Consider the following 16,435-nt stretch of genomic DNA (forward strand, 5'->3'; position numbering starts at 1 on the left):
CGGAGTTGTGATTTAACATCCAACACTGTAGCGTAACATTCACTGATAGCACGAGCAGTGATAGAAATGTAGATACTCTAAAAAATTAATATTTAAAAAAGGAAGTATTCTTTACAAGAGTTCAAGTAAACGAATACTATGACGCGCTGGGAAAGGGCCATTTCTGAAAAGTTTAAATGATATAGAGGAAATCATCATTCCAATAAAGCGCGCTCTACGAACGATTTTTGTTTGCACTTTAATGGAAACTGTTAATAGAGATCTTTCGATTGGACACCTGAGCTAGTGAAGCTCCAATTTGGTAAATAAAAAGATAGGATGTACTGAAAACCAATCAGGTTCGAGAATTTGGTTTTATTCAAATTACTTAAGCTATTACTTTATTGCAAGTCCTCTAAGACACAGCACAGTCCATCAATGGAGGGTTTTTTTTTTTCAAAACAAGAAGCAAACATCTGCAAAGAATACAGATAAGGTAAGACTAAGAGCTTTTAGATCCATCGTCGACCTTTCAGACGTACACCATCCCAACTTTCAAAACTTCGATAACTGTCTGTTCCGACAGGCTCATTTAAAGATACTAGAGATAGTAGGGAGTCTTCAAAAACGTTTGCTTGACTGCTATCTGTGTTATCATGGCAGTGAAAACAAGGTGTTTACAAATAGGCAATTTTGTCGACACCTACAATCAGGGACAAAAGCGTTGAGATATGTTTGCTAATTGAAATGTTTTGGTTAGAGATCCGTACTTCCGTGATAGAAAAAAACACCTTAAGTACGTCAATAGCCACCCCTTCCTCCCCCCCTTCTCCTCCCCCCCCCCCCCACACGCCCAATCAATGTTGAAACAGGCTTTAGCGATGCTGTTACTAGGTAACAACATTGGAAAGGGGAGAGGGGAAGGGTGAAAAATTAGAAGTGTAGAAAGGACAAATTACACTTGAAATGAGAAGTACACGAGAATAGGGTTGGTACCGGCTACGTCAACTTCGCCCGCAGTTTACCCTCTTAAATGGTTGGTGCCCCCTAATTATTCGGAAAATAACTTCCTTTTCCAATTATCGACAGACTTTAAAAGACTGAACAAAAAGAGAGTTTGGGAAAGTTCAAGAATTTCCAATTTTTCCACCCACGCGGCATCGCTGTCAGGTCGCTGGAAGTGCGGTCGCTGAATGCTTGTCTCATGGTTAGTGCGCTGGACTCCGGATCGAGCGGTTCGGGTTCAAGCCGTAGCCATTGTGTCGTGTTCTTGGGCGAGACACTTCACTCCCACAGTGCCTATCTCCACCCAGGGGTTTAAATGGGTATCAGTCAGTTCAATGCTGGGGGTAACCCTGCGATGGACTTGCATTCCATCTATGGGGGAGAAGAAATATTCCTAGTCGCTTCATTCTACAGAAACCGGAGATAAGTACTGGCCTGATTGACCAGTTGGCTCGTATGCAGACTTTACCCGTACTTTAAGTAACGTTACCGGTTGAATAGAATTGCCTTGTAGACCCAGGAACACAATTTTTGGCGGAGTAAGTTGCATATCAGCGTTTTATTTGTGATATTTTTGACTGGCAGACTTTGGAGCCATATTCAAGAACGAAGACCACTTTTTTCAGAGTAAGGGTGGTCTTTCGGACATTGTATCTCCGCACCGAATTCCCTGACGCCCATATTTGTTTACATTTCTAACAAGAGTAACTCAATTACCGTGTGGTGTCTTGGAAGATTTTCGCGCAAACGCTCTCGAACAAGTACTAAACTTTAGCTCTCTTTAAACTGAGAACATAACCGTTTTATTACGTTAGATTGGTAAAAATACGTCAGCCGATTTAGCTACTAGAAAGTGGCATCCATTGAAAGACTACTACACTTTCGTAACTTTACGTTAGTCATTACTTTGAACTTGAAATTACGTAAAAGTCAAACAAAACTTCCCATGGTCGAGCCATGATTGAAAAACGATCTTGTGGGTGAAAACGGGTTTGTCATTGAACCAAAAGAAAGCTGGCTGCTTGAAAAAGGCTCTAAACCAAATGGAGCCTGTCCCTGGAATGCAATCCCAGGCGCTGAGTTTGATCCCAATGAGAAACTTGAGCCAGCATTACTGGCTGCATAAAACGAAGATGTAATACTGTCCACCGAATGTTTTAGAAAGCTGGTAGATGGAACAGAAACATTGTTTGTTGAATTTACAGCTTGCCCTGTTCCTTGCTGTAGTGTTACGCCATCTGTTTGCCGTCTGGCGGAGTTATGAGTTACGAATGTGAACTGCGAAGCTGCAGAATTTGGCGGGGACATTCTGTAAGCACTGTTTCCTGTAGGCCCGCTAAAGAGCATCGCTGACTGACTACTGGGGGCAGTTGCCTTCTGTTCTACAAGATCTGGCATGGCTGCAAGTGCGCGCAATGGGTTGTTTGTGCTGGCATCATGGCTGACATTCGACTTAACAGAGTGAAGTAAGTTTGGATTCACAGACACCATAGCGGTGCTGTTGTAGTTGGCATCTGAGCGCGACGAGATGAGATTATCAATGGCATAGGAAAGACTTGAGTTCAAATCACTAGAGCCGATTAGAGACTCGGCAGAGAAATCTGAGTAAGTAGTCCTGGATGGCCGTGTTTGAAGTTGGGATTCCTGTGTCATAACTGAATCTCCCATCAGTTCGTTTCCTCCAATCAGCGCCTCTGCCGAGTAATTCGAAAAACTCTGAGCATGGCCTTGTTCACTGGGTGTACTGTGAATTGACGGGGCCACGGCCATTGTTAAACTGCTCTGTTGGTTTGGATTGCTGTCAGAATTAACAGATGCGGTCGTTATGTGTGGAATGTTCGGCAGAACCACTTCACTTGAGGCAAGCAGAGATTCGGCAGAGAAGCTAAGGCTGCCAGAGCCAAGCTGCGAAACTTGTTGGTGTTGCTGCAAATCTGACGTTTGTGTTTGCTCCATGCTCTGAGGTAAACCAGCTAAAGATGCAATACTGTGAGAAAGGCGTGGTATCTGGCCAGCCTGACTCATTCCTATACTAGAAACTTGTACAGTTGGTTTACCACAATCTACTCGAGTTGGCATGGTATTAGCTGGAACTGACACCTGAGTGGTAATACCTGGGATCAGAGAATTGACGTTAAAAGTCTGTATTGTCATTATCTCCGGTTGAGGCTGACAAACACTAATATTTCCTGGTGGTTCCTGGGAGCCGCAAGTGCTCGCTCTCTTTGCCATCCTGGTGTTGTCTCTCACAGTTAAGTGTGCTGCTCCACGTTTGTTTGAGGCCGAGGTCGCTTTATTTTCTAACAAAGGTTTGTTTTGGGAATTTCTATTCGTGTTTTGAGTTCGGCTTGTATTAACCGTCGATTTTTTCTGACCCTTGTTGGCAGGCCCTCCTTTTTTCGCTTTACAACCCCCTTGGTTTTTGCTCGCATCTGTCGGCGCTTTTGGACGAGGAGTACTCTCGTTGTTCTGACTAATTTTGGACACAGTTATACTCTGGTTTGGAGTAGCAGTCACATAGAATGCCGGCAAGCTGGTGCTCTGTGTCACAACAGTGTTGCTGACTCCAGCTGCAGCGTGTTGATTACCCAGGCTGTTTGGCACTGGCACAGCGACAAGAGGAGTTGACATCTGAACTGCACTGGGAACAGCAGCACATGAGCTAATCACAGCTGGTTGGAGGTTCAGGATAGCGGCAGAGTTATGCCCCGTTGCAGGAGCAACAAGTGGGACAGCATTCACCACACTTATTGGCGAAATTGATGTACCAGGTTGTAGTGCAACTTTCATGATGGCTGCTACACTGTGTCTTGAGTAGCCTGCTTGAGACTGCAACACTTGAGAAGCAGAGCTAACAGTCTGTAAAGGCTGCTGTGTTACAGAGCAGGGCACCTTATTTCCAAACTGTACAACAGGGGGATTAAAGGATGGATTAGGATTCGACAAACTGCTAATGTTTCCCTGTGGCTGGTTTAATTCAAGTTGGCCAAGGTTGTTTGCACTATTCTGCACGACAGATGTTGTTGGAAGTTGAACCGTTGGACATGTTGTAACTGGAGTAAAAACAGACGCTGTGCTACTTGCTACAGAAATTGGATTAGTTGTTATAATAAAAGGGGCCACATAAGCAATTGATTCTCTCTTCGATTGCTCCTTCGCGACAGAAGCCGAAGTGATTGGCAAATGATTGAGCACAGCAGTGGTTGCAGTAGTGGGCTGAGTCGCATTACTGATCACTGTTGTTTGGCTGGTAACCTGTGGTGGTCTCGACGCAGTTGTCACTGCTGCAGTTGGTGATTCCCTTGATTTTGGGACCTCTGTCGTTGTCATAGCAATAGCATCATCAGGTGTATCTGTGTCGACTGTCCCAGATGAGGTAGAATCTGTTGTTGTTGTTGTTGTTGTTGTTGTTGTTGTGGGGATTTTTCTTGGAATAGCTATGCTATTTTTCTTTAATAAATCTCTCAACAGCTTGTTTTCTTTAGTAGTCGTTCCGAGTCGAGTTTTCAATAGCTGAACTTCTTGAGCTAGAAGAGAAAAAATTTATGGGTAAACAATAAACAACATCACAGGCAAAGATGACAAGGAGGTTTGAGCTCAATGGACATATGGGGGTGCTTACAAGAGGAATGCAGGAGGCGCGGTGGCCTCATGGTTAGGGCGTTTGTCTCCAAATCGAGCGATCTGGGTTTGAACCTGGCTGGGAACATTGCATTGTGTTCTTGGGGAAGACACTTAACTCTCACAGAATCTCTCTCCACCCAGGTATGTAAATGAGTACCAGCGTATTTAATGCTGGTGGTGACCCTGTGATGGACTAGCATCCCATCCAGGGAGGAGTAGAAATAGTCTTAGTCGCTTCATGCTAAAGAACTCAGGATAAGCTGTGGTATGCACACTTAAGGTTACAAGAGGAATGGGAAGCTTACTAGAAGAGCAGAAAGATAATTATTGGAAACAGTGGCCAAGGGGAATCTTTTAAGGACATGCACTATACAATACATGTATCTGGATAATATTGGAGTGATAATGGAGCAATCTGATTTGTTGATTTTAGTTAAAACCTCTGAACTAACCTAGTCATGAAATAAGGTGGAAGGTGAGGAAACAATGTAGTCTACATAAAAAAAAGAACTAAAAAAATGAAATTAAAAAAAAAATAATAACTTTATTTAAGTGTCAAATGTATTTAGCACTGTTGTGCTGATTGGGGATGCTGTAACTAATAACCATATATTGCAAGTATAACATAAACTATTAAGAATCCCAACTGGTTGGAGGCTGACCAGTTGGCTATTTACACAATGTGGTTGAGGAGTTAAACATGGGACTAATATTTGTGGTAGTATAAGAGACTAAATTTATGAAAAGCATGTCAAGAAAACTTCACCCTAGCACAGGTATCTTCTTTCTTGCCATCGAAAGTAGACAACATAAACAATCAAAGCAATGTCAGTCTTTTTATTTTCCTCCACTCTCTTTTCTCTTTTTTGCGCTCTTCTATCCCTTTTTTTCTTTTCATCACTTTGGGTATTGTTTAGGCCTTTAGGAGTCATGAAATTAAAGTGCACACATGTAGACATTTGGTGCAAAGGAACATACTTTTCATTAATACATCATCTTCATAAATCCAGTTTATCTAGTAAAGAACACATGGTGGCACTCCCTTACCAAGCTTTTGTTCTCTCTGTTGTAAATCAGACAGTTCTTTGAGCTGAGTGTTGACTTGGTTGATGTACTCAACTGTCTTTTCAAGAACAATGTTTTTACTCTGGAGAAAGAATAAAATGAAATTATACTCAATTACAACAGATAAAAAGTCTAGTCGTGTTTCTTATCTTCCACATTATTGTGTAGCTAAGACCTTTCATCATTTATTCATGCGCCAGGCTCAGCACTAGTCAGTACAAAACTTTTTTGTTGTTTGTACCTGTAGTTTCAGTCAATATGCACATGTAGGTTTAAAAGTTTGTAAACTCTGTGTAACCCACAATTTTCCAGTCCTTAGGTTGTGCCTGCTTTAATAATTTAACTAATCAACAATAGCTAAGTGTGGGTAAGGTGTCTGTAAGGCTGATGGAACCATGTTGCATGAGCTGAGAGTACAGGAGAGAGTGAGTGGCAACCACCAAGCATCGTCACACTGAAAGACAACTACAGGGGAATAAAATATGTACAGTACCCCATACTTGCCTTGGGGAGGGATGGGTTGGAGCAAAGCCTTCGGAAGCAACATGAACGTTAAACAAAATGGCCTGATCTCAACAGGAGGACTGCAAATTCATGGCCTCCCTGCAGAACCCACAGGCCACCCCACATCAAGGAGAGAAACTGCTAACCAGCAGTTGTTTTGAGTTTAACTTAGCCTTAATTATATTTTGCCGCATAAACGTTATTTTTACAAAATAAAACAGTCATCAAATTAAATACCTGCTTTCCCCAGCTGCATTGTGGCACTACATCAGCTAGCTTTAATATCCAATTATTAATTTTGTCCTTCCGTCTCCGTTCAACTAAATAGAAACAGATATAATTTTAAGACATGATAAAATTTAACATGCTACTTTTCTTAAAAACCCTAACAATAAGTAAATGGTTTAAATCAGCTTTGGGGCCGTCAAAAAACCTTCCATTTAGGAGTGATAACACTGATATCACAAGTTTGATCAGTTGTACCATCATGTGGTTATCAAAAAGAACTTGTAACAATATAAGACCACAAGGGTGAATATGTACCAAATCAACTATCACATAGGCTGTAGACAAACAAGGAACTAAATACCACTAAAACTTGTGATTTCTCTGTTACAGCATTAACATCAGATTCTCACAAAAAAATTGGTCTTGCAAAAGAGAATCCTTTACCCTTTTGTATGCTAGACAAAATTGAATCTTTGAAGTCTGTGGATGAAACCCTGGTGTGCAACCATTTAAATGAAAGTTACCAAGCACTACTTTGACATGGTTCTGTTTATTATGCTGTATAAGAAATAGAATATAAATGTTCAGAGTGAAAAAGTTGAGGATAGTGGTAATATACAGTTTTTTTTTCTGTTTTCAATTACACACCTATGTACCTAGCAAATTACATTGCAGAACAGGTTTCCTTCCTATCACTTGCCTTCATTATGCACAATCCTTCTTCTAGTCTGCTGGGCAATGCCTCCACTATTCCAAAAATTAAAGCAAAAATTTAAATTTTGTTATAAGAATTTAATAATGCTTGTGCATTTAACACAACATATCCGATGTCAACAACACCATCTCACTCTCTGCAGTTTTCAATCCAAACAATCAGCCTTTAATAGATGAGAAATCTAATGATGGAATGTTGGCAAGCTTGGGACAATACAATGTTCTGATGTGATACTTCTCAGTGACTTATCAATCATCACTTCATTCCTTTCAAAGAGTTTAATGTAAGACATTTGACTAAATTTGATTCACCTTGTTGACCACCACTCTTAGGTATTATAAGACATGCATTCATGACAACATACAGCATGAATTTGCATTCACACTTTAAACATGCTTTACTCTCAAAATGTCTCCTCACCAAGGGGTAGAATTAAGTACACTGGCAAATTCAATGCTTGAGGGTACTAACCCTGCCATGGATTAGCATCCCCTCTAGGGGGAGTAGATGAACACCTTATCACTTAAAGCTACAGAAACTGGGATAAGCTCCAGCAATATGAGATACTTGGCGCAAGTTGGTCATCCTCTGTTCTCAATAACCATTTTACAGGGACCACAGAGACCATTTTAAAGTAGTAGAGCAGCTAAAAAAATCTGGCTATAAAGGCAACCACATTAGGGGCCACTGTTACACCATTTTGAAACTTCCAAGTGGCAAAATTCATACATTATTCATTCGATCTGGAGCCCTAAAAAAATCAACTCTAGCAAAAAATAGGGAGGTCTACAACCCTACCAACCCTCGCTCCCTCTCCCCATGATTCTTTGCTTTATTGCTCAATATTTCCCAAGTGGTACAGTTCTAGTAACTGCCATGCCATGTATAAAGACTTGTGAAGGACTAGTTTAAACAGTGAGGACCACCCACCTCAACACTATGTCTGATGAGACGTAGTATGGAGTCTGGTTGCTTGTCGGAGAAGCAAACCTGTATGAGAACACGCTGGCAGGAATTGGTTTGGTGGTATTCTGAAGAGCAGGCAAGTTTTTCTGGACCAAGCCATTACTTGCTGGTACTAGAAGGAGAGAAGTTTTCGATAAGACGAATAAAAACCAGCCAGTGTTAAACGCAGACTACGCAATGCAGACTGCAGACCAGGGGTAAGGTGCAGACTGCAGACTGAGGAAATTTTAACTTAATTTTATCTGTTACCAGGCTAACTGGAGCATTATTCAGGCTAACCTGAGTGATGTTCTGGCCAACTGGAGTGCAGCTTTTCACCACAATTAACCTGAATAACCCTGTTTATGGTAAGTACTCGATAATGAAAATGATACCGTTGATAAAAACTTAAAACGACTGTAGCCTGCAGTCTGCATTTTACCCCTGATCTGCCATTCTCTGCATTTTACCCTAGGTCTGCATTTTACACTGTCCACAGTCTGCATTTTACACTGACCAAAAATTATAAAAACTGTAGTGATAAAGCCTTGTGTTAGATGTACCTAACATCTTGAATAACCTTACATCTGTAGGAAGACTATTCTACAATGCAACAGCGCTATACGTGAAAGTTATTCCAAACTGTAATAATAGAAACACAGACAAAACATTTCCTATTTCAATTAGGAAACACTGTCAGTGAGAAAACGAAAGGAAAGTCAAACTTGTGTACAGTCCAACCTGTCTACAACAGCCACCTTGGGGAAAGAGGAAAGTGGCCTGTTGTAGAGAGCTGGCCATTATGGGGAGGTAGGAGTGTAACATGACACCTTTTCAGGGGTGAAACATTTCTTTTCTTAAAAAATGCTCAGTTTAGTATTATAAACTATACGTAACACAATCAAAATATTTCAATGAAACAGAAACTAAACAGAAACAGATACCAATGAAGTGTTACAGATCAAGCTTGGTGACCTTTTATAATAAAAAACGAAGTTTTGTATGCACCATACGCCAGTCACTGGATAACTGTCAAGAGTTTATTTTGGCAGTTGCGACATGTTTTAGTGGCCATTGCTGTTGTGGAGAGGTGGTTGTTGTAGAGAGGTTAAAATCAGTAACTGTATGGACCAAAAATTGTGGCCGCTGTAGAGAGGTGCCTGTTGCAGGGAGGTAGCCATTAGAAAAGGTTCGTCTGTATTTTGATTATCAAAATGTAAATTCTCTTTGTTCCTTCATTATTACATAAACACTGTCAGCTGCTTGTGCTCAAAATTTAGTGTTTCTAGCAGTTTTGAGCATGTGCCAATTTTCACAGGGTGTTTTCTATAGGAATTAAGCACAATAATTATGAAGCATATTACAACCCACTGGGCGTGAACAATAATTTATTCTGCATACACATTCAGTTCATTGATTCAACTGAGTCCACAGGATTTCAAGTCTTTTTTTTTGTAAGAAGACAAGATCTTTAAAATGCACTCAAATATATCAACTAGGGATTCATCAATACCGCTCTGCAAGCGCTCCAAAACAAAACGGCAGGCACAAGCTTGTAATAATAATAAAAAGGTTATTTGACTTTGATCTCTCGATGTTTTTCAAAACAGCTATCAAGCTGTATGTAAAACTATAAAGAGTACAATGGAAAAATGCTTAGCCATCAAAGCTAATCTGATAGTTATTTCGTTAATTTCAAGATGAAATCAGCTGTTTGGTCGATTATGCTATCGCAAGACACTCTCCCTCTGTCAGTTTAAAATTATCTTGTTCAGAAGCTTTAGGAAAGGATAGATAGCTTTACTTACCAACTTGAGCGACCGATGCCGGAGTAACAAAGAGTCCTAGCGGATTTTGTTGAAGTGTAGTTGCGACCACAGAGGAAACAACATGGCCGCCATCTTGGATGTTGTTGAACTCAGCTGCGGTTTCGCGACTTTCAATGGACTCCTTGGGGATCTCAGCTATTCTCTCTAAAGTTGAAGCACTCTCACCACTTTCCATGTTAAAAACACCGAATAAATCGCGTTCAGATCCATACTTTCACGCTGCCTGCCATGAATTAACTCCCAGCAAAGAATGAAAATAAAAATCTCTTGATATGGAGAATTTGATTAAACGATCAGTAACAGGAAGCGAGGCCGTAGAAGGTGAAACGGTATTACAAAACTTAGAACCATCAGTGAGGAAATTTAAACTGCCTAAAATAAAAGTTCACTTTTATTAAGGTCACGTGGGAAAAAATATAACGAAATTCTTGCTCATTCGTAAGCGATAAGTGGTCGGGGAAGATGCTTTAAGTGTAAATTCTCTCTTAACTCCAAAAGTTCCGCAATCGAATCCGCGTTACAGTGTTTTGATTGGCCTAGCGGATATAACTTCCATCGAGGGAGGGGAGGGGAAGGGAATCTGAACGATGTACAGTTGTACAAGCAAGTGAACTTTGTTGAGAGTCTGTTCGCCAAGTATTTTTCGGGGAACTACCTCACAAAATAAAATTTTTGCAACGCGTTAATCTAAAAACTTTGGAAAATTTGTATTTTGCGGCACGAACATTTGGCGATTTTTTACGTAAATTTTGGGGCACAGTCCAAGAGTTTAAGTTTCAGATATATCTGAAAAATTATAGTTCTGGATGAAGACTAGCTTGTATCATAATAGAAGAAAATCGAAACTGCGTTAGAAAGTTCCAGGTTCAAGCCAGGGAAAAAAAGAACAGTTCTGAAAATAATTGGGAGAAACAAACTCAGTGATGGAAGACATGGAATAACCTTTTTCGCGATGCGATCAGGCGTTCCTTTCACCGTTAGCCGAAGAGAAAAAACGCCAGATCGTACTACTGCGCACGATTTTCGCCTCATTAGCGCGCGCACATGTACATGAGCGCGTGCGAGATTTCCCTCAAACTAAGCTCGATAGTGAAATATATGCTCCTTTCCTCAGAAACGAGCACGGTGACCCCCACTTTTTATTTCATAATTTCAATGAGGACAATATCCTCAATAACTGAGAAAAAAAATTGCAGCAATCTATGGCTACTTTTTTGGCAAATGAAATAAATACTACAGAGGGAGACATAACGGGTCCAACAACGCATGTCCAAATTATGTTTCCTTTAAAGGATAAAAAAATGCAGGGTATTTGAAGACATTTTTTCTCTGACGTAGATGAATAAACAATCAAAGAAAGTCAAATTCTGTGTGATGTAACACGCTCCATTGAAAAATAATCTAGATTATTTGTTGCGCACGGTGATTACCAAAAGTCACCTAAATAACCGTATTTGTCAGCATTGTGGCGTGAAAACAAGCACGGTGACCCCCTCTTTTTACTACGTTTTTAATATCTCCTTGTCCTGTAACAACTGCATACCAAGTTTCATCGGGAATCTATGGCGGGTTCTTTTACTAGGGAATCACCTTAAGGTCATTCCTCACATTTGCATCGCGCATCCTTACTGCGCATAATTTATGGCGTCATTAGAGCGCGCTCGTGTACGCGCATATTGAAAACATGACGGATTTGCCTTGATATTGAGCTCTGTCGGTTGAAAAATGGCTCTAGCTCACCAACGAGCACAGGCACCCCAATTTTTTTCCAGTCATTGTAATCAACTAATCAAAAGCTCTGCGCGAGAAAAGACTGATTTAATTTCTGTTGCTAAAAATTGAATAAATAAGAAAGATAGCAGATACACTGTGGTCTTTTCTATTTTGCAGTCGGTAACCACGTCAAGAAATTTGGTTCAAATTTTTAATCAAGGATTTAGGTTTCTGTCTTAATCAATCTTAAAATGTTCATTTGTGTCCGACACATTGTATTGACTCTAGTTTAATGCGTGTTCTTATGAATCTGGGCTCACAAAGATTTTACAATTGCTGGGAATGCGTTTTTATAATAAACATTGAATAATGCCAAAATGGGGCATTTTGAATGCCTCACTACTCTTGAATGAGCATGGGCACCCCTGCTTTTTATTTCAAAATTGAAGTTATCATATGACAAATATTCAGTGGACAAAGTTTGAACAAAAATCTATTGTCACTAAATACAAAGGTTTTTGCGCCAGGTTAGGACCACGCAGAAAAAGTAGATCTTTGCACGGGCTACTGGAATCCCCAAAGAAAAATTGGGGTAGCCATGCATTATTTTGAGATAATTAGCCATAAATCTCGAAAAAACTGCTGACATCAGCAATTTTCTGAAAAAGAAGGCAATGCGCAGAAAAATTCCTAGACGGCGAGAGTAATCCTTATTCAAGGAAGCAAAGGGTCAGTGAACTGCTGAACTGTCTGAACGATGAAGAACTTGTGGATTTAGTTTTACCAAGGATTGCCAAAATTGTGTCACCCCTCGACTTTGTACTGCACGGAACTGTTGGAACTCGCGATTTTCACAGCAAATTATGCAAGTTCAGAAATGAACTGTCCTTGCGCTACCCAGAACTTCAAGCACTGTTTTGTCCAGAGCCCTGACCAAGCACTGGTTCCTATGATCAGAGGCAAGTGTTAAAGTGCCAATGAAGTAAAAAATAATTGCTGCTTATTTGAAAGACTTTTCAAGGTAAAGAAGAATGGCGTTTCCCTTTTTGGAATATCTCTTTTCATTCTAGAGATATTTATGTTTTTGTATTATGCAAATGAGCAAAATGATGTCATAGGTGGTTCCACTTGAATCAAGAATATCTCTAGAAATATTGGAACAGTGTTCTTCAAACTTGGCACCACAAATGTGCACCACAAAAGAAACAGAATGACACCTTCTGTGTTGTTGCCATGGCAACACTTTTGGCTCCAGTCTCTTTCTGTGAAAAAACCAAATATGCCAATTTGCAACCCTTCGAAAAGGGACAGGTCTTGCTTGGAACAGACATGATTCCCATATTGTCTTAACTCTTCCCATTAGATTGTTGGGAGTGGATGATCCTTGTTAAAGATAAAATCTGGTAGTGTTAGTTTTAATTAAAACAGGACCAGCAGCATAACTGTTGCCATGGCGATGGCACGACATGTGTCATTTTGTTCCTTTTGTGATGTACATTTCTGGTGCCAAGTTTAAAGAACACTGCTCTAATATTTCTAGAGATATTCTTGATTGAGTGTTGAACTGTTTTAGTGGAACCACCTATGACGTCATTACTTTTAATACAAATACGTGAATATCTCTAAAACGAAAAAAGATATTCCAAAAAGGAAAACACCATTCTTCTTTACTTTGAAAAACCTTTCAAATCAGCAGCATTTATTTTTTACTTCATAGGCACTTTATCTGAAATAGTTCAAAAGAACAAACTTTATTCTTGCAACTAGCTCCTCGAAATTGACAATGGTTCTTTTTTCAAGGATGCTGTTATGCCTTGTGTTTTTAGAAAACAGCACTCAGCATTCATGGAATTTTCTTGTGGAATTGTGGGGTCACTTATGATTGGACAAAAAGAAACACAAAATGTACTGAGAAACAAGTGGGGGAAAAAATTGGAAGGGCCCATTGGCATCAATCCAATTTCAAGCAAGGATGAGATTTTTGGTCATCTGAATGACACCCACTAAGAATTACTGAAACAAATTGGTCCAGAATTCAATGAAGTGGTTGTAGGTCATGTTGACATTGGAAAGTACATTTCATTATTTCTTACCCAACCTGGTACTCAGAGTGTAATCAATACAGCCAATAATTGTCTTATTCTAATGGATTACACAGATGGTTTTCCATGGCTAAAATGGTCTCATCATTTGACAGGAGAAACCAGTGTAAGAGTGAAACTAACTGAGCCTTACAATTTATTAAGTACAGTTTTAAATGTTGCCCTTTGGTTGGGGAATGATGACTATGAGACAACAAAAAAATGTGGTCATGCTTTTTACAAACTTAAAGAGCTAAAAACAATTTAACATCCACTGACTGGGCAAGAAATAAAAAATATTAGATGAACATGTGGGGATGGTAAGGAGAGGAGATTATCTACTGGCAGTTCATCTGCCAAATCCACTTATCCAATCCCAGAAGCCCTAGAGCACCAGAGCCAACTGGGCAACATGAAGATCATCTGTCCAGAACCATTTTGGACAGTTTCAGATGCAGAGAGTTGTCAGAAAAAAATTGAGACTGAACTGTGTGGAAAAGCCCCCACCAAAGAAAAGCACAGAGAATTTGCCAAACAAAATCTTGGGAATACTGGATGTAAAAATTGGAATGGTACACCCCTTTCTGAGTACTACCCTGGTACTGCTCACCTAAGCTTTCAGTCGGCTGAAACGCTATGTTTGCGAATTGCAAAAATTGCGGCAGGTAAAATTTGGTTTTTCAAACTAGTTTACACTGACAGTGATTGTATTGTGCCGGAAAATATCCACATCTTCCCCAGAGAAGGTTTTTTTGGTTTAAACCCACCAAGGCACCAAAAATTTTTCTTTAGCTTTACTTTCGTTGAAACAATGGAGGTAGGGATCTGTAGGGTGGTTATGGATTTTTCCTAGAACTACACAATACGAATAACAAAAACCAAAGCATAAAGTGCCATTTTCAAAAATCGTCAAAGTACTTTTAAAATTAGGAAATAATGTGCACGTCTTTCACAAGTTTGCACCCTTTTTAGGATATTTAGAAATTAAAAAAAGGGCTACCAGTACAATAAAAATCCTGCATAGTTATGAAAGCCTCTGACGTTCTTGGTTTGGAAATTACTGCAGATTCCATAGTTCTAGATGTCAAGTCACTACAAAAGATGGAGAGGAAGGTTCGCAGGCACTTGGCTACGCAGAGTTCCATCATTGAAGCAGACGTCAACCAGAAATCAAGTGGTAAATGGACAGAGCAATGTATCCTGGCTTGTGACAAATCACCATACCGGATTACGGTAGGACTGATGCGTCAAAGAGAGCCAAAATTCAGCCAGTTGAAAGAGCTGCTACTAAAAATTCCACCCTTGAAGCGAGCAGCCGATGGAGGCCTACAGGCAATTTACCCACCAAGTTCGCACGTCCATGGAAATCCCGAGGAAAGATTTCCGGTCCTGAAAGATCCGACTTTCGTCAGAGCCGGCCAGCTAGCTTGTTTGGATCTGTTAACAACACTTCCACCGCAGAATAAAACTGAGTACGTCGTCAAAATGTACTCACTGACTGAATGTAAATTCAACACTCTTCCACGGGAAAGCATCGAGCGCTGACGAAATCCGAAAGAATTATACGAGGATTCGACTCACAGAAGACATCCTAGTGAGTAAGATTTTGAACTTTCACTTTCAGTCTAATTTAGAATAAATATCTCTCTTCCATGGGACGATTTCTCGGTCGCAAATTTTCCCGCATGGTCGCCGACCAGCCGCCATGATTCGAAAACAGATTGAATTGGTGTGCGCGTTGGTTTATGGGACACGCTATTAAAATTTCTTTCCCCAGGCCTCCGCAATGACGTCACAGATCACCTGACGCCTTGTAACAAAGGCAAAGCGATCTCTTCAGTCACTGGCATAGGTAGGTCTCAAGCGTTTATTACGTCGTTGGTTGGTGATGCTGGGAATGCTAAACTTATGTTTAAAATCACTTAAACTTCGTCAGAGAAATGACCGTCGAAACGCGATAACTTTGTGCCATAGAAATGCCCGGGGTACAGTGAAAGAAACTGAAAACCCTTGTGTAAGACTGACGTAGCAATTTCAGAATCTGCTGGCAGAAATTTGCCTTTTTAATTATCCACAAATATAGGAACCTGTATAGCCAAGCAAGATCAAGCAGGCTCTTGTATGTGGGTTACAGTTAAATTATGATTTAAAGAGAACTCCCCTACAGAAACGACGGGTGTGCTCGTCATGCCTTTTAGGGGTTAAAAAGGTAATTTTGGTTTCTGTTAGGTTGTTCAGCCTCAAAAGGTCCACAGCAGAAACTTTTACAGTACCTTTTAGGGTATTGAGCCGAAAAAATATGACAAAGATAATGCGTTGTTTTAGAATTGATACCTCTTAGGGGTGAAAAAATTTAATGCGGCACCTACAAAACGGGATCTTGGGACATCTTATATTAGGGGCTCTTTTGAAAATTTCTGACAAGCACCCTCATCCCTTTTACATGGGAGTCCCCCCCGGGATTGTTGTAAAGCCTGGTCTACATGAGTAATTTTTATATGACAACTATGGCACAGCAAATATTTTTCAACAGTCCAAAGTTTCGTGGGCCAGCAATGACTTTGACCAGCAGAGATACACAGAAACAAGGCTGGGCTGTTTAGTCTCCCCCGAAAAAGATGGTGCTATAAGAACATATTTGCCACATGTGAGGAGTCCTCTTCAAGAGCAATTCTTCGTACGTGACAACTTTTATTTGTCACATAAAAGCTTGCACTCATGCTAGTTATTATAATAAATTATATTTT

The 16,435-nt window shown here is 40.2% G+C and overlaps 2 protein-coding genes and 1 pseudogene across 2 annotated transcripts in view; 2 read left to right on the top strand and 1 right to left on the bottom strand.

Moving 5' to 3' along the window:
- Positions 1 to 812: 812 nt before the first annotated feature.
- Positions 813 to 10,179, bottom strand: LOC145493526 (uncharacterized). Its single transcript, XM_081473019.1, has 6 exons — positions 9,874 to 10,179; positions 8,051 to 8,198; positions 7,106 to 7,152; positions 6,415 to 6,497; positions 5,656 to 5,755; positions 813 to 4,511 (listed from the first exon to the last, which is right to left on the bottom strand). Exons 1-6 carry the CDS (start codon positions 10,067 to 10,069, stop codon positions 1,915 to 1,917), a joined length of 3,171 nt encoding a protein of 1,056 aa, XP_081329145.1. The 5' UTR covers positions 10,070 to 10,179; the 3' UTR covers positions 813 to 1,914.
- Positions 10,180 to 12,484: 2,305 nt separating this feature from the next.
- On the top strand, positions 12,485 to 13,995 carry LOC145493706 (uncharacterized; annotated as a pseudogene).
- Positions 13,996 to 14,100: 105 nt separating this feature from the next.
- The window catches only part of LOC145493707 (uncharacterized), a 9,060-nt gene continuing 6,725 nt past the window's right edge, over positions 14,101 to 16,435 (top strand). The window contains exons 1-3 of the mRNA XM_081473172.1: positions 14,101 to 14,353; positions 14,755 to 15,192; positions 15,466 to 15,540. Of these exons, the coding sequence (XP_081329298.1) occupies positions 14,101 to 14,353; positions 14,755 to 15,192; positions 15,466 to 15,540 (766 nt within the window). The remainder of the gene's footprint in view (positions 14,354 to 14,754; positions 15,193 to 15,465; positions 15,541 to 16,435) is intronic.

The sequence above is a fragment of the Orbicella franksi genome, chromosome 7 (assembly GCF_964199315.1).
Source record: "Orbicella franksi chromosome 7, jaOrbFran1.1, whole genome shotgun sequence".
NCBI classification, from domain to species: Eukaryota; Metazoa; Cnidaria; class Anthozoa; order Scleractinia; family Merulinidae; genus Orbicella; species Orbicella franksi.